Source organism: Mirounga leonina, unplaced genomic scaffold (assembly GCF_011800145.1).
Source record: "Mirounga leonina isolate KUSES-001 unplaced genomic scaffold, KU_Mleo_1.0 Mir_153, whole genome shotgun sequence".
In the NCBI taxonomy this organism is placed as follows: Eukaryota; Metazoa; Chordata; class Mammalia; order Carnivora; family Phocidae; genus Mirounga; species Mirounga leonina.
The window spans coordinates 13,603,855-13,626,173 of record NW_023270387.1 but is presented as its reverse complement, the minus strand read 5'-3'; the positions used below and the strand labels follow the sequence as shown (position 1 = coordinate 13,626,173).

Below are 22,319 nucleotides of genomic sequence, written 5' to 3'. Positions count from 1 at the left end.
GCCCTGTTCAGTTAGCCATCGGCAGACTCAGAGCTGGGACGCGGGACTCCCAGTCCTCAGCAAAGGCCCTCAGCATCTTGAGTTTCACAGCTGCCTCTTCCGAACTTGATCATGGTCCAGGCGGGGCTGGCACAGAATGGAAGGTTAGAGACCACAGAAGAGCTGTTCGAGACAGATGATCGGTTTCTCCCTACCTTCCCTCTTCCCGCAGTGCCCCCGCGATTTGTGGTGCAGCCCAACAACCAGGACGGCATCTACGGCAAAGCTGGCGTGCTCAACTGCTCAGTGGATGGCTACCCCCCGCCCAAGGTCATGTGGAAGCATGCCAAGGGTGAGCCCCTGGCCAGCCAGCATCTCCGAACACGGTCAGGGAGTGGGGAGAAGGAAGCTGATGGGGCTTGGGCCTGTTTTCCTACACACAACTCCTAGCCCTGGGTGGGAGCCCTCGGTTCTAAGCTTTCAGGGGACCCCGGACTGTACTCGCTCTGGAGATTGTTCTTAGCCACCCTCAGGGGTCTGCCGACTGGGGACAGCTATCATGCTGACTCCAGATTTCCTCTAGACCCCACAGATTGACCTCTCCCCTCCCCCGTCCAGCCCTAGAACTCAGTGTATATCTGTTTTCCCCAGCCCTCCCCACCCCGCTTGGGGTTCCAGAACCTCCTTGGCCCCTGCTCATCACCAATCAACCTATTCTGGGATTGTGGTCCTTCTTGGAGCCTAACAGCATCCCAAGGATATGTTTGGTATCTAAGTCCCATGCCAAGCTCTTGTCATAAAGCCATGCCCATCACTGACACTGGGGGAATGGGGAGGGGACCACAAAGCCCCCTTGGAGGATGGCTGGCCTCTTTCCCAGGCCTGGCTGTCCAGGACCAGGCAGCTGCCATTTTAGGGTTCCATCTTGCCTTTGCCTGTGGCCAAGTGGCCTGAAGACAACTCTTCGTCTCCAAGTTCAGCCCTGAGGCTCAGTGCCAAGGCGGGCTTTGAGCTGAGGTCCCCAACTCCAGCCCCTCACCTGAGAGCTGGGGCAGGGCCAGACCTCTGTGAGGCTCTTCTGGTCGCCCAGAGGAGTACTCTGGGAGTGCTACACGATAGCCCTAGATCAGCAAGAGAAGGCCACCAGGGCGTCCCTTAGAGCAGTCCCACCTGACCCAGCTCGCGTGCTCGCCTGGGCGCCGGCCCCCTAACGGCCGCCTCCTTCCAGGGAGCGGGAGCCCACAGCAGTACCACCCGGTACCCCTCACCGGCCGCACCCAGATCCTGGCCAACAGCTCGCTGCTGATCCGCCACGTCCTGGAAGAGGACATGGGCTACTACCTCTGCCAGGCCAGCAACGGCGTGGGCACCGACATCAGCAAGTCCATGTTCCTCACCGTCAAGAGTGAGTCCTGCCCGCACGCGGCACCCCTAGCCCTCCGACCATAGGCCAGGGCCCGTCTCCACACTCACGCAGCGGCCACTGTCCTATCAGTGAGTGGGAAGCAGGGAGGGCTCCTGGTCAGAGGTGCACTCGGGACCCTCAGGTGGGGGACTCAGACCCCCGTGACCTTGGCCAAGTCACCCCACCTGTCTAGGCTCCAGCTTCTTCCCTGTGCTGGAGGTTCGTTGCCAGCCCACCCTCCCCACCACACTGCTTGAGTAACACAGGAACTGATCACGGGAAAGGGGGAGATATTTTAGGAAAGCTAAAAGAACAACGAAACTCATCACTCAGTGCTCAGTCTGTGGCTTCTAAATCCCAGACACAGAGCTGGCCTCACGGCCTCAGAAGCCCAGAATATCCCTGAATTCTCTTGAGTCACACGCAGATATTCCTGCCAGATAAGCCTATCCCTTTAGAGTCCTGGGGTCTGTATAATGGGCCCCCGGGAAATCGTGTCCATCTGACCCTGTGTCCAGAAACGGACCATGGGCCATGCAGGACAGTGGTGAGAGCCTGTGTTTTAGCCAAGTGGGAATCTGGGCACCAAGTTGTAATTATCGTGACCTTGATGAGTTTGCTTGGCCTCGCCGTACATACCTCATTTCCCCGACAGAGAAAATGAAAGTCATAATAGAGCCTTACCTGTTCTGTTCTGTGTCAAGAGTGAGTCTGATAATATGTAGAAAGCGGCCCTTGTGGTAACTGGCACCCAGTCAGCCATCAGAGGCTTTCCAGTTTTGCTATTGGTACCGTCAGTCCCTGCAGGGTCGGTGTGGGAATGACCGCCGAGGGCAGTGCCTGGTGTGGGGTCCCTCCTCGAAGAATCAGAGCTTCTTTATCGCTCGCCAAAGCCCGCGTTCAGCTCAGCACAAGACAGGGAAGCCCCGGCGATCGATGCTCGGGGAGCTCCAGGCGCCGGAATCCCCACCCTGGGGAGCTGCTTCCCTCACACTATCAAAAAGCACTTTGTCCTTAATAAAACCAGGCAATCAATCTACATCCCTCAGCCGGGGAGAACTTCGCTAATTCTGCCTGCGTGAGGTGAGAGGAATAGCAGGCCCCTCGTGGAACCATCCCTGGAATTTGATCCTTACCTCCCCACTGTCAGCAGCAGAGATGAGCCCAAACCCTTAGGCTTTTTTTTTTCCTTTTTCTTCTTTGCTCTTTCTCCTCGAAGCTAGGGGATTCCACCACACAAGCGTGGCTGTGGCTTTGTGGCACCCGGTTTGTGGGATGGGGGGGGGAGGGGACATGGGCGATGGGTAATCCGGCGGTCAGGAGGTGGGCTCTGTGAGGAGCCTCAGTTCCCAGCAGGCTGTCCCTGATGTCCTGGAGGGACCCGGGGCAAGTCACGTCACCTCTCGGGCCCTGCATTTTTCCTGTGCTGTCCGCCCGGCACTGGCCATGCAGCACCCAGAGACACTCAGAGGAAGCCCATTTTGTAAATCCAGGGCAGCCTTGTGAGCTTGTGCAAAACGCACACACACACACGCACACACACACACACCCACAGTGGTGTCAACGCCTGGCCCACTCTTCCTGAAGAGCTTCTTGCCACCCCCATCACCTGTGGGCAGAATCTGGACCTCGTTCCTTCCTCCCCTCGCCCTCGTCCTATTTTCAGCCACCTTGTCACTCTCCTTTGCTTCCTTCCACAGCAAGGCACACGCGCACACGCCTTTCTCACATCTGCTCCGTCTCACGAACACCTCGGGTCCTATTCTCCCGCTCACCGCACCCCCCTCCCCGCCGCCTGGGCCTCGGTGTCTCTCAGCACCTCCTCACAGGGCCTCCACCCCGCCGCCACCCTCAGCCCCGGGCTGTCTTCCAGCTGAGCTCTCTCACGCCGCCTCCCACGTGTGTGCTCCTTGGAGGGCCTTTTCCTGACACACTTTGTGGCAAACGCCCCCTTGCATCCCAGCCCCATGCTCCCCGGTGACCTGCCCAGCCAGGTTAGGGGCCCCGTGCCACCCCCCCGAATGGCAACAGGACAGGAGGAGCAGGGCCAGGGGCATTGGAGGCCCGAGGGCAGCCAGAACGGAAGGGCTGAGCATGGCACGGCCTCTCTCTGGGGTCGGAGGGTCTGACGGCCCTTCTGCAGCCGCCCGAATCAGGCTACACAGTATCCAGCAGCCAGAAGAAGCTCCCATGACGGTGGACAGGAGGTGGGAGTGGGCACTGGGGTGGGGCATGGGGGCTCCCAATTTTCTTTGGGAGCTTCTTCCCCTCTGCCTCCTGATGTATTTACATAGACATACTGCTCTAGTAACCGACCCCCAGCTGCTCCCCTTGCATGTCCCCCCGCCCCCCATTGCTGCTCTGCCCTTTCCGCCTTCATTCACCCTCGGCCTTCTCCCATTTCCCCACTCTGACTTCAGTTGGAAGGGCACAGGAAGGTGGGGAAGAACCTTCAGGACCCAGGTGCGTGCGTCACCCATCAGACTGCTGGAGGCGCGCCATTCCTAGCCATCCCTTAATCCATCTCAAACACTCACCAACAATGCTCCCCTCACCCACTTGCAGAGCTGGCCACAGGAAGACCTGCCATTTCCAGACCTCAAAGCCAATTTCAAGGCTTGCATCAATGCACACTCCCGGAAATGTTGACCCAAGATGGCGCCACCCTGTCAGACCTCATACTTTTGTGAACTCTCAGAAGGCAAACTGACCTTAACCCCTACTTTAGCCAAACAGAAAAAAGGAAGTAAAGACATCAAAGGGACATACATCATAAAAAGCATCCAAGTGTCAAACCGGACATTTGTGGTTGGCTTCTCTTGGGGAGTGTTTATACCATTGACCCCTATGGTTTCCAATGATAACTCAGTAGATCTTCATTGAGCACTCACTAAATAGGTCGACTAAACTCCATGACTAAGAACATAGACTTTAGAACCAGACAGGCCTAGGTTCAAATCCCAGCTCTGCCACTTGATAGCTGTGAAGTCTTGGATGGTGATCTCTGCAAGCCCCAAATTCCTCCTCAATAAGTTTGGGATTAGAATACCTTTTACTCATCAGAAAGGTTTAAATGAGACATGCACTTATAGCAATTAATACAATATGTGGCACCCAATATCATGCAATAATTGATAGTAATCATTTGTTTTAGAGGCTGAATATCTAGTGATGAGTAAGACAGAGTTGCTGTTTTCAGGGAATTTAGAATCTTGAGGAGGAGGTAGACACAGACCCCAAACAACTACCATGCACAAAATGACAGGTACCTTACAAGGCTACAAACAAGGTGATACAAAGAGAATCAGGGAAGGAGAAGTCAATTTTAACTTTGGGGTGAATGAGGAAGTGACAAGAAGATCTCCACAAAGGCAATAGTCTTAAGTGGGCCTTGATGAACACAAGGATTCTGGCAGGAACCAACACCGACAGATGTCATTCCATCCCGGAGGAAAAAGCACAGCAAGGATGTGGAGGCAGGGCAGTCCACGAGTGTCATCTGGCAAGCTGGGAGCTTAGGCATCAGGTGGAGACTGAAGGGAGGATGGACAGGGAAAATGAAAGTTCGAGTGCTCGTGGACTTTGGAAGCTAAACACTTTGTTTCTACGTAGCATTGACTTTTGATACCAGGCAGCAAACCAGAGTTCCAGGAGCCCAGGGGTCTGACGGGAGTCAGAATTCCAGTGACCATTGTTGGCAACCAACCAGGCCCAACTGGCCCCGATGGCTCCCTGACCCCCAGAGTATTGGTGTGAGCTGAGCCTGTGATCACCTGAGCTCATAGCCCAGCCTTGCGGTTGTCGCAGGCCTGCACATCATAGTTTATAGAGTTCTTCCTATGCCTGGCCTGTGAGGTTGGCAGGCAAGAGCTCCTTCCTAAAGAAGGTACAGCACTGGATCAAGGTCAATGGGTGATAGAGTCCCAGCTGAGACCAGAACTCGCCTCTGTGCACTCATGGTTTGGTAGGAAGTGCAAAGACCCAGAGTCAGAAGATGCTGATCCTGGCTCTGTGACTCACCAGCCACGTATTCAAGAGCCGTCCCTTCCCTTCTCTGGACCTCGGGGTTCTCATCTGAACAATAAGAGGCCTGCGCTAGAATCTGGTCACTAACTGATCCCAAGGTCCTTTCCAGCTCAAACAATCTATGGTTCTAGCAGTGCGCATGGTCCTTTCAGGATGTCAGACCTCCTCCCAGAACTTGGTTGAAAATAAATATAATTAACGAAAGAAAATACCACATCCAGCTACCTTTTATCTCCCTTTTAAAATGAAAAAAAAAAGAGAGAGAGAGAGATAATGACCAAAAGGGGGAGAAAGCAATCCCTCCTCCAACTGGCAGATTGGAAAAAATAAATAAACCATCTTCAAAAAGAATGTTTTATGGAGAGGCAGGTAAAGAGCCAGGCTGCTCAGTCTGGGGTGCGAGGGGCTGGCTGTGTTTTGATGTCGCCATCCCTGGATGTGCCTCCCTGGACTCAGAGGCCCTCTTGTGCCGCAGGTTACCTGATTAGACAGGTTCTGTTATATCCCCCAAGACTCTCCTCCACTTTGTAAAGGCTCCAGTGATTGGGCCAAGGCAGAACCCATGGCCAATTAAACCCATAAGGGCTCTTTGTTTGGTCTGAGTTTTGATTTGTTTGTTTAGCAAAATGTCAGACCAATTAAAGCCAGATCCAAGAGCCCTCCACAAGCACACACCCAGCTGCAGAGTCGCCGGAAGGCAGGAGGCAGGACGATGGAGCCAAGGGGGGTCTGGAGGAGTGGAGGGGCCCACACTAGGGAGAGAAGTCCCAGGCCTGGGTAGACAAGGTCTGCTGTACAGAGGGCAGGATACAAAGCCTTGGAAAGACAACCGTGTATCCCGTGACCCAAGATGGTCCTAATTTCAAATTTGCCCAAAGGAAATTCTTGCTTGTCAGGCAGAAGCAGCAGCTCCCTTACACCCAGTGACTGGGGTTCCTCCTCTGGAGGGCTGCTTCTGCCTTCATCAGCCCCTGCCCCTCCCAAAGGGCAAGGAGTCTATGGCCAAAAGGAAATGGCTACCCAGAGCTCACAACCCCCTTTCTAGACCGTGTTCCAGGTGCCCAGGGGATTCCCTGCCCAAATGCCCCAAGCCGACCTCTAGGATCTTCCGCAGTGTCTTCCCCAATCTGTCCTCCCAAGGATGGGCCCCACCACCAGCATGACCCCTCGACCTAAGAACCCTGCATTCTCAGGGCATGCAGAAGGAGGCTGGATGTGTGGATTGGGATGCCCACACACATACTCATAAGAGCTGTCTCAGCACACAAGAAGAAACAGGCATGAAGAAGCCAAGCAACTGGCCCAAGGTTTTCTTCTGTGGTCCCTGTGTAGGGCCTATCTCCTCACCAGACTGGAGCTCCTTAAAGGCTGGGCTGGTTTTCCCTTCCCTCTGTGGGAATGCCTGCCTCTGGCACCCAGCTCGGCCGAGGCCTCTGCCCACTCTGGCCTGCCTCACTGGGGACAACAGGCCGACTGAACCCAGCTCCTAGGTCTGGTCCAGTCCTACATGGCGTCACGGGTCACCCCCTCTGTGCTCCCCTCTGTCCTTATGAGCCTCCCTGATGGGCTGAGGGATGGGTGGGACGGCCCCTCTGTTGGATCTGCGGTCAGGGGAGGAGGCAGGCAGCAGAGCAGGATGATACTTGGCCTCCGAGTCACACCGGTCTGGGGCTGACGCTGGCCCTGCCATAGCCGGGGAGTTTAACCACAGTACTTACCCACCCCCCACCCCCCCGGTGCTGGTCATCAATCAGCCTCACCTGCCCAGCCTCAGGGCAGCTGAGGGAGGCCCACCCTGGTCTGTGCCAAGCCTGGAGTCTCTGCAAGCCTGGGGCCTGGCATCCAGTAAGGGGGGGGGGGGGTGGCGGGGAATGAACCATTGCCATGATTTCCATGGCAGTGATTATCCAGCTGGCTCTTTGGCCTTATTGATTTTCAGACTTCATAGAATAAGGAGCAGCACTTTGTCTCCTGCTTCATCAAACGGGCGAGAAACGAGGCTGGACATCTCCTGTCTCCAGGCCAGGCTCCGTCCTGCTCTCCCCACCCTGTGCAGGACCCAGGGACACCAAAATGAATAGATGGCTTAGGGGACAGGAAGGCCCCACACAGGGAGATGGGAGTCCTGATCTCTTGTCTCAGTGTCCCCCATTACACGCTGAGTAAACTGGGGCCAGTCACTTCGTCTCCCCGGACTCAGTTTACTCCTCTGCTAAGAGAAGTCCCAACCCCTGTCCCCTTCCCTCAGCCCCGAAGACAGGAACAGAGCTTGACAGATGGGCCACCTTCTGCTGTGCTGATGGAGACCAGGCAGGGCACGCAGTACCAGTTCCAGGATCTTGCTTTCAGAAGCCAGGGCCCTCGGGGTTTTGGGGGGTTAGAGATAAAGACAAACCTGAACCAAAGACACATGGGTGCCTTACTGACCTCAAGAGGCCACCAGTGTCTTTGGAGCATGTCACATCACATGCCAAACCGAGCCCCAAAACGGTCCTTTGTACAAGGTTTTGAGGTAGAATGAAAGTCTCCATGTGGAACAGCCCCCTTCCCTGGCCCCTCTTCTCCTCTTCTCCTCTTCTCCTCTTCTCCTCACCATGACAAACCAGGTCCCCAGACAAGCAGAGGAGGGTTTTATGGAAGGGACAGCAGGAATGGCCCTGCCCGTGTGACCCCCCACTCCCAATCTGAAAGTCCTTGCACCCAGAGACGTCTTGTCCCTAGGCTCACTGGGGTCCTTATCTCCTTGCTAGAGGCTTTAGGTGGTGGTGGCAGGCAGTCCCCATGACCACGAGCACAGGAGAGCATCCAGATGGCTCTGGGCGCTAAGGTGTCCTTCAAGGCCTTCCTTATGTTCAGCCCCAGCGGATCTAATGAAGAACAGAATTTTGTGCATCCTACATGCTAACCAAGGAAAAGGTGCAGTCAACATTTTGAGACACAAGGGAGCTGGGGTTCTCACTGGGTGGCTCACTTTGCTGGATGAGAATATTCAGGCAAGCAAGGAGCAGAAGCAGTGCCTCCAAACCCTGCCCTAAGTTAGGAGCCCAGATCCGCTCCCCCAGTTATGACCGGAGCCTCTCTGGATGGTAGGGGCAGAACAGATTGTTAGATCAGTCAAGCAGTAAACAGGCACTTTCTGATTAAATCCCCACTCTGGCCCCCCAGGGACTTACAGACTAGCGAGGAAGCTGGAACCAACCTTCAGGAAACAAGGCAAGACTCCGTGCTAAGGCGTCTGGCTCTACAAATGTTAGGTCAGGGAAGGAAAAACCCAGTGTGGATGGACATGATCACACAGAGCTTTCTAGAGGAGTGGGACTTGAGCCTCAAAGAAGAGGTGTCGGAAGGAATAGCATGAGCAAAGGCTCTGGGGTAGGAAGCTGTGTGGGAGGCCATGAGGAGAACCTCTAACGAGAGGGTGGCGGCCCGGGATGAGGGAGAGAGCTTGTGGAAATAGTGGCACGGAAGTCTGCACGTGATACTAGGATCGTGAGCAGGGAATGGAGAGAAAGGGGGACTCTAAGGGTCATTATGAAAGAACAAGCACTAGGCATTGACAACGGGTTGGACTTGGAGCTGGGAGAGCCAAGGCTTGAAGCCGAGATGAGCAGCACCATGGGGCCACCAGTAGAAATGCAGTCGATGAGGGTGCAGAGATGGTGTGTTCGCTTTGGCCAGGTCCAGGTGGGATGACGGGGTGCTCTGAGGCAGCTGGATACTAGCTGATACTCTGCCAAGATTTCTACCTAGAGCGGCATGCTCACCCAGACACGATCCCCGCGCCCCATGGGTGACTCACGAGTCATTGTGTAGCTGGCAGGTGTCCTGTCCTGGGCCAGAAAAGATGAGCCTGGTGGGCAGACTGGAGAATCCCCCCAAACCCTGGCCCCCAATCCCTGCCCAGCCCTTGGGAATTCCAGCCCGGGAGCACCAGGCTTCCGTCTGGCCTCTCAGGCCTACTGAGCCTCAAGACGTGGTGGGATTGAGATTCTGAAGATTCTGTCCTGCTCATATTTGCTCATGTCCAGGCCTGCCGCCGTTCATTCATCATTCAGGAGTCATGGAGCACTCACCGAGCGCCTATCCCTGGTGTTGGGGGGAGGGGTCGAGTACGTGTGGCCCTGGCACACCAGCCTGTGCGTGGGGTGGGAGTGTAACGGGGAGTGGACTCCCCATGGCACGGACAGAACAAAGCCCACATCACGTCCCACCTCAGGAAGCCCCTCCAGCTCCATGCAGGAAAGCAGGGAGCAGTCCTCCCTGCCACTTGGCACAAAGATCTCTCTCACACCCCGGATCCCTGTATTACTTTCCAGGGACCTCTGTAACAAAGCACCACAGACCAGATGGCTTAAAAACCCAGAAATGCATTCTCCCCCCATGCTGGGAGGCTAGACGTGCAAAATGCAGAAGTCAGCAGGGCTGTGCTCTGTGTGCAGGCTCTAGGGGAGCATGCTTCCCTCTTCAGGTGGCTCCCAGCTGTCCTTGGGGGGGTAGGTGCCCCGCTCCGGTCTCTGCCTCTACCTCACATGCTTCTCCCTGTGCGTCCTCGCACCATTTTTCCTCTGAGCATCTCCCCTCTAAGGACACCAGTCACATTGATTAGGGGCCCATCCTGCTCCAGTAAGATATAATCAAGTTGTAAGCGAAGATGGCATTGACAAAGACCCTACTTCCAAATAAGGTCACATTCACAGGTACCAGAGGTTAGGACTTGACATATGTCTTTGGGGAGACACAATCCAACCCCTAACAATACCCACGCTGGGTGATTTATTCGATAACTTCATGCTTTCCAGAACTCTGACAGCTGAAATGTCATCCCTCCCAACACCCTACAACTGTCCTTGTCTGGATGCAACCAGTCTCCTAACCAGAAACTCCTGTGTACAGAACTCTAGAGCCCGGGGGTCAGCAAACCGGGCCTGAGGCCAAACATAGCCAACTGCGACTTTTGCTGGAAGGCAGCCACGCCCATTCATCACGTCTTACTGTCCAGGGCTGCTTTCCAGCTACAATGGCAAGGCTGAGTCATCTTAACAGGGACCTACGGCCTGCAAAGTCTAAAATGTTTACTATCTACAGAAAAACTCTGCTGACCCCTGCTCAAGGGTGTCCCCAGTGATGACCCGGAAGAGCGTTCCAAATAACTAAAGATGGCGTTACCATCAGGATTCTGATGTTCAGGGTGATTTCAGAGTGTTCTCTCATCTCTAAAATGGGAATAAAAATACCACCCACCACCCACCTTCTCGGGTCGTGGGGAAGAGGAGGAGGGAGAATTTAATGAGATAATTTATGTAAAGCATTAATCAAGGCGCATGGCAGATAACAAGCATTCGATACATGTTAGCTATTCTTATGATTACTATCATTTTCCCAACATTCTGGGGAGAGAAGAGGGCCAGAGGCAGGGGAGAAGCAGGTCCCCCACCCTGCCTTGAGAATACACCCTGAGTCTGCTCTTGGACTCTTTGACAAGCAGCCAAGAGAAGAACTGACTGACCCCATTTTATAGCTGGAGACAACAAGGCCTGGTGAGTGGGAGGGTCTCAAAGGGGACCACCCTGGAGCAGAAGCAGGTCTGCAGTCTGAGTCTCAAAGATCCATCCTTCATGACCCTCACCCCAACCCCCTTCACACACACAAACACACACACACTCTCTCACATGCTGTTCTTACCAGGTGTGCCCCCCCCACCCCGCCCCGGACACAAGCAGTGGACAGCTAGGATCCCATGGGCCCCGGCTCCCCAGGCATCTCCCCAGCACCCCTCAGAGCGAAGATGATTGCTTCCATGCAATTTGAATTCATCTCATGCTTCAGGTGGAGCTTGGCTAATCAGGGGAGACATGAAGCCGAAGTGGGTGCAATCAAATTAACAACACCATGGCCCTGGCTCTTTAAGAAGAGTGAAAACAAAGCAGAAACCAGAAGGCACCCCCCCCCCCGCCCCCTCCAACCAGCTCTTCCCTGGGGAAGCCTGGAGCTGCTGCCTGGCTGAGCCCGGTGAGCTGCCACCCACCCCACCCTGGGCCCAGCGCCCCACGTGCCAACAATGCCCCTTTGTGGAAGCTTATCTCACTCCGCCAAACAGGGCTACCGGTCTTGTCACGATCTTGTTAACAAGGAGGAGACACAAGCCTTTGGGGGGAGGGAGGAGAGTCGGCTGCACTGGGGGAAGGAGGGGCCCACTCACCTCAAATGGGTACATGTAATCCTTTCAGAAACAAAAGATAAGTGCTTCTGAGCCAGGAGGCTCCCTTCTCCTCTGACAAGTGGGTCTGTAGAGCTCTCAGGAGCCTTCAGGGTATCAGCTGTCCCCTGGAAAATCCTCTCCCAAGGGGGCAGAGAGGGGGACATCCGGAAAACTGTTTTAGCCTGCCCAGAGCATCCTAATTAGCGAAAATCTTCGTGCAGATCCTGAAGAGATTTCAGTTAGACTCTCAGAAGGACTTCCTGAAAAAGTGAACTTCTTCCTTGGAGATAGTGAAGAACCCCAGGACTTTGCTGCCCTTCTTCCAATCCTATTGGCTTTAAGATGGTCCTCCCTGCAGCGGAGGAAGGACCAGAGGGCAGGTACTAGAATGGGAGGTAGAAGAGGAGGGTCCTCAGCCCTGTCTGTAGTTCTTCCCCCAGACCACACATGAGAATCACCCAGGTGGGGGTGGCTCTTAAGGAAATCTGTCACCAGCCCTACCCTGGACCAATTAAATCTGAGCCTCTGGGCATGGGGACTGTGCCATAGATTTTTTTTTAAACTTTCCAGGTAATTTGTACTTGTAGCCAGGCCTGAGGACCTCCTCAAACCTCTCCCCCCCAGGCCTCCCACCTAAGAGAGCAGAATAGCCTAACCCCTTGGTCTCCTGGTTCCCAGACCAATCTTCTCCCCGCAGTGTTCACTGCATTTCTCTTCAGAGAAGCTGGGCTCTTTGCGCGTCCCTTCCTGACTACCTGCGCCCCTGTCCGCTACGCTGCTCTGGCCCATGTCACATTGTGGGTAAAAACCATAGGCACCTGGGCTAAGTCCTGCCTCTGCCACTTGCTAGCTGTGTGACCTTGGGCAGCTTACTTCTCTAAGCCTCAGTTTCCCTATCAGAAAAGTGGAAACCAAAACGAGGTTGTTGGGGGATTAAGCGAACTGATGCACGTAGAAGAATGCGGGACAGAGCTGGCCCACAGGCAGCCCTCAGGAGTGGAAAGCACCATGAGGACCACAGACTCCTGCCCAGCAATGGGGTGGAGAGGCCGGGCGCCGTGCTTCCTTTCAGAATGCAGCATTCCTTGCCTTCTCCACATTTGATCCGGCCTCTCCCCACAGCCAGTGGCGTTCCCATCCTATTTCTTCCACGTTCTCCTTCCCACACACGTTGCTCCTCTCCTTTGGGTATTCATAACTGCATCTTCCCTCCCTGGTGACTTGGGGACTTGTCAGAAACACCAGCTGAGCTCCAATCACCAGGCGGAAGAGAGGGAGGGAGACAGAGACAGAGGAAGGCTGACTCACCGCCAGCTAACTCCTGCCCCCAGCCCCCCACCCCGCCCCACCTCGCCTAGCCTCCTGGCCCTGCCACCCCAGCCCCACTCCAGTTTCCAGGCTCCTTCCGCACTCCCCCAGGACTCATCTGCACTACGTCATCCCCACCCAGTTCCCCACTCCTGGGATAAAGCCCAGAGTGGGAGAAAAATCAACTAGGCAGAAGGAGAAGGCTGGACTGAAACCAGAGGAAAGGGAGCCGATGACTTAGGGGACTTGGGGCTTGGTCTCCTTCCTGCCACTTACCAGCTGTGTGACCTTAGACAAACCACTTAGCCCCTCTGAGCCTCCACTTCTCACTGGTAATGTAGAGGCTAATAACCCCAGGCCACCTCCTTAACAAGAGTGAAGCTCCTCACAAAGGATGCTCCCGGGCTATGCAAACTGCAAGGAGCAGACCCACCCCCGCCGCCCCGCCCCAGCCTGTGAAGTGGGACCCCAGAGAAAGGCAGCTGGAGGAGCAAGGGAGGGGCCGAATGGATGCAGTTGACTATCCCCATGGCAGCGTCTAGGAGCCCCAGAACCCCATCTCCAAGCCTGGGGTTGGTCGGGAAGTCTGTGGATGCTGGGGGTGAGCAAGGAAGCCGAGCTGTCTCGCGGTGTTTTAAAAATCTATCAGCCTCTCACATCAAATTAAAATGTAAATAGCAGCTGGTCTGGGCAGGACCTCAGGGGTGACAGGAGCCGGCCTGTGAGTAATTTCACAGACGGGAACCGGTTACATCAGATTCTGACAACTGTCTTGTTTCTAAAATTGATTTCCTCTCCCCTCGGCTTGCTGCCCCAGGAGGGTCCGGGAGTGAGGGGAGGCGGGGATCCGCTCAGCCTGGTGCCTTCCTCCTTTCCGCGGCGCCTGCCAAGAAGGCCCCGGTGGAACCAGGAAGAGAAAATCTGAAATTTCTGCATGGCTGTAAGGCAGTGGCCTGGGTGCCAAAGGCCCAGCAAGGCTCCTCCCTGCCTTGGAGTGAGTCTAACCTTGGACCTAAGAAGGTGGACCCAGGGCACTGGTGGGGAACAAGAGAGGTAGGTGTCCTGCGCTTGGGAGCTTTCCACAAATATGCTGAGTCCTCAACAGAGATGCTTCTGCCCTGGGGAGTCTCCCCTCCAGAGACAAGGGTACAAGGACCCTGCAGTATGTGGCATGCACCATGCCAGGGATCCCTCTCAATGCCCATAGGAGGGACAACTGTGATGACATGGGGTGTCAGGGAGTCATCTGTGGCCTCTACCAGGCTTGCCCCAATTTGGCCATGCAGAGTGCCAGGCACCATACCGAGCACTGGGGCTGTAAAGCTTTGAAAAAGACTGGCTCGGTTCACGCAGGACTTCCTCCGGGACCCCAGGGAAATGCGCCACCCTCAACACCTAAAGGGGCCATATTGGAAGGAGCTATGTATTAAGAGGCGGCTGGCCTACAGGGGTCTCCTTGATGCCTCTAGGCCCAGCCCTTCCCTGTCCCCAAGTCCCCAGAGAATCTCCCCCTGCACCCTTCTTTGTAAGAAGAAATTAGGTTTTCCTGGCTGTTAATTGAATTACACTGCAGGAAAGCAGGGAAATTGTATCTCATTAAACCCTCCTGTGTCCTATTGGAGCATCATGTTGCCTATGTGGCTACTATTAGCATTTGTCACAGAGGACTCAGCCCTGCGCGTACAATCCCTTCCTCTCCTCCCCTGCTGTGCTCCTAAAGCTGCCACGGTCCCTGATGCCCGCCCTGGGAGCCTCCTGCTGGGGCTGCCCACCACAGAGAAGTCCCAGCTCTTTGGTGACAGCCAAATTCCATTTTCCAAAGCCAGAGACTCTGTGCATGCACGGCAGACAGACAGACTCCAAGCGGTGGCCGTCCCCCGCAGCCACAGTAGCAGGGACTTAGAGAGGGAAGAACTGCCTTCTGGAAGCCTCGGTCTCCTCATTTGAAAAATGGGGATAATAAGACTTCTCATGGTTGTTGCTGAGGGGGGATCATTGAGCAATAAGCCAAGAGGCAAAGCATCCAGCTTATTGCCTGCTCCATCATGGGCATCACAGGCCCAGGGAGGCCATGGAGTTTAGTCAAGAAACACGTTCAGGACTGCTGGGAATATGAACAGGACCTACTTCACATGAGTTAATTCCGTTAAAGTCCTAGAATACTGTCAGCACGTGGTGCATGGTACGTTCAAAGTAAAAGGTCATCATAAAAGTGTGTGTGTGTGTGTTTGGAGAGAGGGTGCTGTGGGTAGATGTGCCTTAGACAATCATGTCAGGTTATTGACATGCAACTGACAGTTGCATCATGTTATGTGTATGTGACACCGTGTGTGAGTCTGTGGTCAAGACATCAGAGCACAGGCAGTTATGGTGACTGTGTTTGTGACTTTGGGGTGTATTTTTATCACTGCTTTTCATGTGTGTATCTTTGCTCCCGTAGGTAGGTGACTAAACATGAACATCTCTAGGGAATTCTTGGGGAGTCTGCCTGCAACCCAGAAAGCCCTCTGGGGCACAGCTGAGCCTCGGTGCTATGAGGGTTCAGGTTCAATTATGTTTGTGACTGTGATTCAGTGGAGCACAGAGACCTTATGATCCAGAGCAAGAAGCAAAGGAGAGGCAGAGGGAAGAGGAGAGCAGGTGGGGTGGGGCAGCGGCCACCCTGGACCCCCCTCTGGGGGACTGTCTTGTTAAGCCCATCTGTACAGCAGCCGAGAGGGCTGGGGCCCCCAGTTTGTGGGCATAGGAGGGCACTGGGGCTCGTGGAGGCCGGGGACAGGTCAGGGGAAGGGGCACAGGGGTAGAGTTCTCGGTTCTCATATTGGCAGGGAGACTGGGTAGGGCAGAGAGAAGAGAGGAGGCAGGTTCTCTCCTTCTTGCCTAGGGCAGAGGGCTCAAGACTCCTAAAAGCGAGGGGAAGAGTATGCTGAGCCAGATTCCCAGACCATCTTTCCCTCTCTCCAGAGACCCAGACACCCCCAAGGACAAGGTCCCCCAATCCTGCTGGGATCTCTTCTGCAGTGCCCGAGATTGCCCTCCTGAGTGGAGGAACTCACTGCCTCCCAATGCAGCCCTCTCCCTAAACAGCAAAAACTACCACCAAATTCCTTCTTGGGCCAAAGAGGAGGTCTGTCCTCCCTTTATCAAAGAACTCTTGTGTCTTGTCCCTATCTTACTCCCTGCAAGTTACAGATGCCTGGTTTTCGGCCACTCTTCAAATGGCAGGGTTTGAAATGTGTCCATCTTCCTGGTCACACTCCGCTTGTTAATGTCCTCCATCAAGTGGAGTGCCCAGAACCAGCCCTCGTGAGTCATCTGGAGCTTACGCTTACAATGCTAAAGAACTGGGGACTCATTCTCCCAGCCTTGCCTTAGCTTCCTCCTCCGGGGTGGCAGCTCTGTGTGGTAAGCACTGCCCTCTGCCATCTAACCGCCTCTCAGACGCCCTGCTGTTTACTAGTAGTAGGACCTGTGAGCGGATCGCTTCCCTGTGTGCCCTCAGTTTCTTCATTTGTAAAACGAAGGGTGCGGGTAGATGCTCCATACCGTGCCATTCAACAGAAACAAAATGCGAGCCACACCAATAATCTGGGTAATTTGAACGCTTCTCATTGTCGCATGTTTAAAAAGTAAAAAGAAACAGCTGAGATTCATTGTAATAGTAAACAGTTGACCTTGAACAACACAGGGGGGAGGGGTGCCACCCCCCAAAGCAGTAAAAAATCCAAATGTAAGTTTTGACTCCCCCAAAACCTAACAACTAATAGCCTACTGTTGACCAGAACACTTACTGATAACATTAACAGTCGATTAACACCTATTTTGTATGTTGTATGTATTCTCTACTGTAGTCTTATAGTAAAGTCAGCTAAAGAAAAGCACATGTTCTTAGGGAAATCATAACGAAGAGAAAATACATTTACAGCGCCATATACTGTACTTATTTTTTTAAATCCGCATATAAGTGAACCCATGCAGTTCAAATCCATGTTAGTCAAGGGTCAACCATATTTTATTTAACTCAATGTATCTAAAATATTAACATGTAACCAATGCAAAATTATTAATGATACATTTTACCTTATTGTTTTCTTCCTATGTGTTTGAAGTCCAGTGTGCGTCTGCCGTCTTACAGCACATCTCAGTCCTGCAGAGGCTACGTTTCAAGCGCCCAGTAGCCCATGTGGCTCATAACTGCCATATTGAACATTATCTGGGCTCTCCAACTCTAGGGCTCTGGGATTCTGTGGAATAGCCTGGCAGGTCACATCTTAAGGAGGGCATGTGCTTATCTGGTGCTTTTTGTGGACCAGGAGCAGGGCAGGAGAGCCCTCGGGTCCCTATTTGCCCCCATAGCGACTCTGTGGGTGGAGGTATCCTGTCTTCATATCACAGGTGATGAGCCTGAGGCTCACAGAAGTTGACTGGAGTGTGTTGAAGCCTACATAGCTGGTGAAGACACAAGTAGAACCCACGCCTGCCTGGCCCCCAATCCCTTCAAGCTGGTGAGAAGCCACAGAAGCAGGCTCCTCTTCTTAGATGGGCTCCCCTGAACATGCTCTGAGCTTTGAGGCTATGAGGACAGCATTGGGTTGTGTTGCATGATGCTCATTGCAATAACAGTGGGGGAGGGAACCCACCCCAGGCCCCAAGTGTGGTTGTTACTCAGAGCTGAAGGACAAAGTGGGATCTCTGGAGGCCCCATTGTCTCTGGTTGCCCCCATGTCTGTCTCTTTAAACAAAGGTGATTGGGAAGATTCCCTGGGTGGGACTGACATGTATAGATGCACAGGTTGTGCACTGCTCAAAGGTGCATAGCCTAAGGGGCAAGTGGAGTCTGAAACCCAGTTCCTGCTCCACTGGCCAAACTATGGCTCTTGGCACCAGGATGCATCCAGCCAAATGGGTGCCTTTATCATTCACACTCGTGCCCTGGACGGGCTACCGCAACTCTGCCTAGAGCAAAACAGGGATGTGCTGCAAGTTTCTTGTTCTGGTGCAGAGCCTTGAAGTCCTCCTTCCAGAGAAAGACTTTTCCTTTCCCCCTACTTCTCAGGCCTCTGACCTCTGCTGACGCTTGATGCTGCTCCCACCCCCACACGTGCATGCATGCGCGCGTGCACGCGCGCGCACACACACACACACACACACACTCTTCTGCATGGACATCCCCCAGCTCCTCCGTGGTTTCAGCATCTCAGAAACAGAACTCCTCTTCCCCAGGAAGGCCTCAGGGCTTGGCCCACCCAGGGGTCCCCAGCCCCCATCTCTGACCATTCACAGCCCACCCCCCCCGCCCCTGCCCCCACACCCCTGCATTTCAGTCCTCCAGAACAAATGGAGGCATCTGCAATGCAAAGCCCGACTTGTTGATGTAAAATCTTACTCTATATTCTACCCAGGTTTATACGAGTGAATTATGCAAATCTTTGATGGAAAATATTCCTCCACACATCCTTGAGAGTGTAAAACCTTAGTCAATAATTCATACTTGGATGTCTCTGACTGCAGGCTTTTTCTTCATTATAACTTGCACCTCGTTATTTGTCTTTCGCGTTTTATTGTATGTCCTGGTGTAATGCTGTGCATTATAAAATTTATCTGCTTCATTATTTGACAAGCTGGGGCAAGGATTGGCTGAGAGGCTGGCGCAGGGGCCGGGGGCCAGGGCTGCCCTCGGTGTCGAGTCCCATATGACAGCAGGCAGAGGCGGTGGCTGGCTGCACGGTGTGATTTCAGGGGCACCAGCACCACCCTTCATCCCCCACACTTGCTCCAGATGTCTCCTCGCCCAGCGATGGGTGTCTCAGGACACATCGTTTTGGCTGCATGGCTTCCTTTGTCCTTAGGAGTCAGGTGACCCAGGAGAGTTTGCTGGGAAGAACTTTGTCCGAGTAGGTCCTCAAAGCTGGAAGGGAGAGAGATCCTGAGAACGCTGGGAGGAAAAGAAAGGGTCGGCCACTGAAGCAGGGTAGGGACACGGTGCCCCAGAGGGGAGCCGGGGGCTGGCTGGACAGAGGAGCTGGGGAGCTCTCTTGCACAACTGCCCAAGCAGGCCAGTGATGGGGTCTGTGAGGTGCTCCTCTGCAGAACTCAGTGTGAAGAGGGGTCCTCTCCCACCACGGGTGGGGGCGGGAAGGTGGAATGGGGTCTGATTCTTTTTTTTTTTTTTAAAGATTTTATTTATTTATTTGAGACAGAGAGAATGAGAGAGAGAAAGCACATGAGAGGGGGGAGGATCAGAGGGAGAAGCAGACTCCCTGCTGAGCAGGGAGCCCGATGCGGGACTCGATCCCAGGACTCCAGGATCATGACCTGAGCCGAAGGCAGTCGCTTAACCAACTGAGCCACCCAGGCGCCCAGAATGGGGTCTGATTCTTACAGTCTCACAGTCAAGCACTGCCCAGCCCAATGTGTGGGCTCCGGGATGGCTAATGGGCACGCTGGGTGGGGTAAGAGCCCCTGGGGACCTGTACTCTGAGAGGCAGCTTTTCCCAGGAAGGTAGTGAGGAAAAAGCCAGGACAAGGACAGTCTTCCAGCTGCATCAGACCCCTCACCTTTCCGAGGTCTGCCTCTGCTCGAGCAGGTCCCACTGGCTAGGGTACCCTTTCCTCCCCATCGACACCCCGCTGTGTCTGTGTGCATTTCCCCAGCCTAGTACTTACCATTCTGTGCTGGAATTGCTAGTCTTGTTGTCTGTTCTCACTGCCACCGTGAAACTCCTTGAGATCCGATGTGTCCTATTCATTTAGATCCCAACACAAGACCTGGCACATAATAGGTGCCCCAAAAATGCTTGTAAAATGGCTGGATGGTGCCTTCCCAGACAGCCCTCAGTCACAGGTAATTTCTTCTAATACCCCCGTGCAGTGCTCTTCACATCTTCCTCATCTCCGTGTTGCTTATGCAGCTGTCTTGCTCCCCCCCCTTCTCCCACTCCTCCCCCTCCTCCCAGGCAAGGACCCCGTCTCACATCATGGTGCTGCCCCCAAGCCTGGCGCGGTGCCATGTATTGGCATAGACACTCGATGCATATTTGTTGAATTGGATGGAGGAGAATGGGGGTGGGATTTCACTGGCAGCCAAGATCATCTTTCCCTCTGCTACTCTCCTTCTGCTGCTGCTGCTGCAAGGTGCTCAGGCCCAGAAGAGGGTCAAGATCTAGAAGCTTCTTTCCAGGGCAGTGGGAGGGGTGTCCTGATGGCCAGCTGGGGCCCTGGTTGTTTCATGATGATTTTCCCAGGTCAGTGGTAGAGGTGGCGGTGGGGAGGGCCACAGACCGGTTAGCACTGCCGGGGGGACTTCAATCGTGGAGATGCTCGCCACGCTTTTCTGTTGCATTTTGTTTGGAAGAACAGGGGAGTTTCTCAGCAGTTTGAGAGGAGCAAACCAGCTGAGCCAGAGCCATGGAGAGAGCCTGAGCCATGAACACAAAGCAGAGGCCCCAGTGCTTTAGAGCAGGGCTCCTAACCCGGGGTCCAGAGACCACCCCCCCAAGAAAGTCCATGAACCTGATTCAAGGAGTCCATGAATTGGGGTCAGAAAAGAGGGCACACCTTTTCTTCCACTAACTTATAACTGAAATGTAGTATTTCCTTCCATTTCGAATATAAACAACAAAGCCCGGCGGCAGCAGGACCTGGGGCTCTCGCCCGGAGAAATCCACAGATGTTTTCACACCGCAGTTCCTGCACGTGTCTCCACATAGCACTCATGCTCAGCACTAGATCGTATTTGATAAAGAGTAATAAGAAACATATTGATATATGATATACTATATGAAAAGTTTGCTTTTGAAGGTCTTTAATATTTGTATAACCGTACTTCAATATATCTGGTTTCCTTTGTAAATCTATGTATATTGTGCATTTTAAAGAATTCTGGAGAGGGGTCCATGGAATATGAGAATCCCTGGAGAAGAGAGAGGCATATGAGAATCCCTGGAGAAGAGAGAGGCCACTCCAGTCATGGGTGGGGAGGGGGAAAGGGAGACAGGCCAGTGGGGTTTCTTACAGCACCACCCCACAACTTTTATTGGACCCTGTCCCTGGGGCTGAGGCGCTCTGTGGGGAGGGGCAACGGAGGGGGGGCTCTGCGCAGGGCACACGCCCCTCCCCCAGCCTGGCCCCCCCTCTTACTGGGGCCTCCTGCCCCTCCTCCCCTCCCCAGTCCCAGCCATGATCACCTCCCACCCCAACACCACCATCGCCATCAAGGGTCACGCGAAGGAGCTCAACTGCACAGCGCGGGGTGAGCGGCCCATCATCATCCGCTGGGAGAAGGGGGACACGGTTATCGACCCCGACCGAGTCATGCGGTACGCCATCACCACCAAGGACAACGGCGACGAGGTTGTCTCCACGTTGAAGGTGAGTGACCATGCCCCAGTCTCAGGGGGACCCCAAATTTCAGAAAGTGGGGATCCCACAGTTTTACATCCGTATCTAATGGAGGTAAATGGGGATCTGGGAGCCCCTCCCCCAACCCCCAAAAGCACCTTCCCTTTCCTGCCTATTCAGGAACCTCTGCCTTAGAACCTCACTATGTCTCTTTCCTGACAACCCCACAGCCATTAAATGTGTGGAACCCTCAGCCCTTCTCCCTTTTCTGGAATCCCTGGTCTCCATCCTCCCTCCTGGACCCCTCAGCTCCTCCCTCCCTCTGGGACTCCTCAGTTCCTCCCCTTGTCATGAGACCCTCAGCCATTCCCTCCCTTCTGAGACCCCTCAGCCCCCTTTCCCCTCTCTCCTGGGACCCCTCAGCTCCTTTCTTTCTTCTTCCTGGACCCCCTCAGCCCCTTCATGCCTGGACTCTTCCAACCTCCATCCTTGGAACTTTCTGGGATGAGGAGCCCTTGACAAAGCCCCTTATGGGTCCCCCTCCCAGAAGAAGTGGCCTTGCTTATCCCCACAAGAGTGGGCCTGCTTCAGCAGACAAGTTCTAAAACACTCTCCCCATTTCCTCCCTCTCTCCCCATCCTCCTGCCCCTGCTGGCCACCTCCCAGCTCAAGCCAGCTGACCGTGGGGACTCTGTGTTCTTCAGCTGCCATGCCATCAACTCATATGGGGAGGACCGGGGCTTGATCCAACTCACTGTGCAAGGTACCCTCACCTGCCCCACCATTCCTTACCCCTTCCCCAGGGAGCCAGGTCCCCACTGCTAACTCCACCTCAAGAACAGGGGCATCACCCAAGCCGTGGTGGAGGATGATGGGAAATGGCCTTTGGGAAGAGCCTTCATCCACTCTCCCTTCTGGCCAGAGTGGGGCAATAAGGGCCCTTCCAGGCACATTTCAGACAACAAGGTTTACAATGGCTACCATTGCTGTAGAACACATTGCTGCTTCCAGAAGTGGAGGTATCTGGGTTTGTGGGCCCAGATGCTGGAGGAGATGAGAGAA

General features: G+C 54.3%; 1 protein-coding gene across 1 annotated transcript in view; it reads left to right on the top strand.

Moving 5' to 3' along the window:
* Positions 1–22,319, top strand: part of DSCAML1 (DS cell adhesion molecule like 1) — a 321,326-nt gene that overhangs the window by 242,791 nt on the left and 56,216 nt on the right. The window contains exons 8-11 of the mRNA XM_035008726.1: positions 212–331; positions 1,208–1,384; positions 21,088–21,287; positions 21,924–22,020. Coding sequence (XP_034864617.1) covers positions 212–331; positions 1,208–1,384; positions 21,088–21,287; positions 21,924–22,020 — 594 coding nt within the window. The remainder of the gene's footprint in view (positions 1–211; positions 332–1,207; positions 1,385–21,087; positions 21,288–21,923; positions 22,021–22,319) is intronic.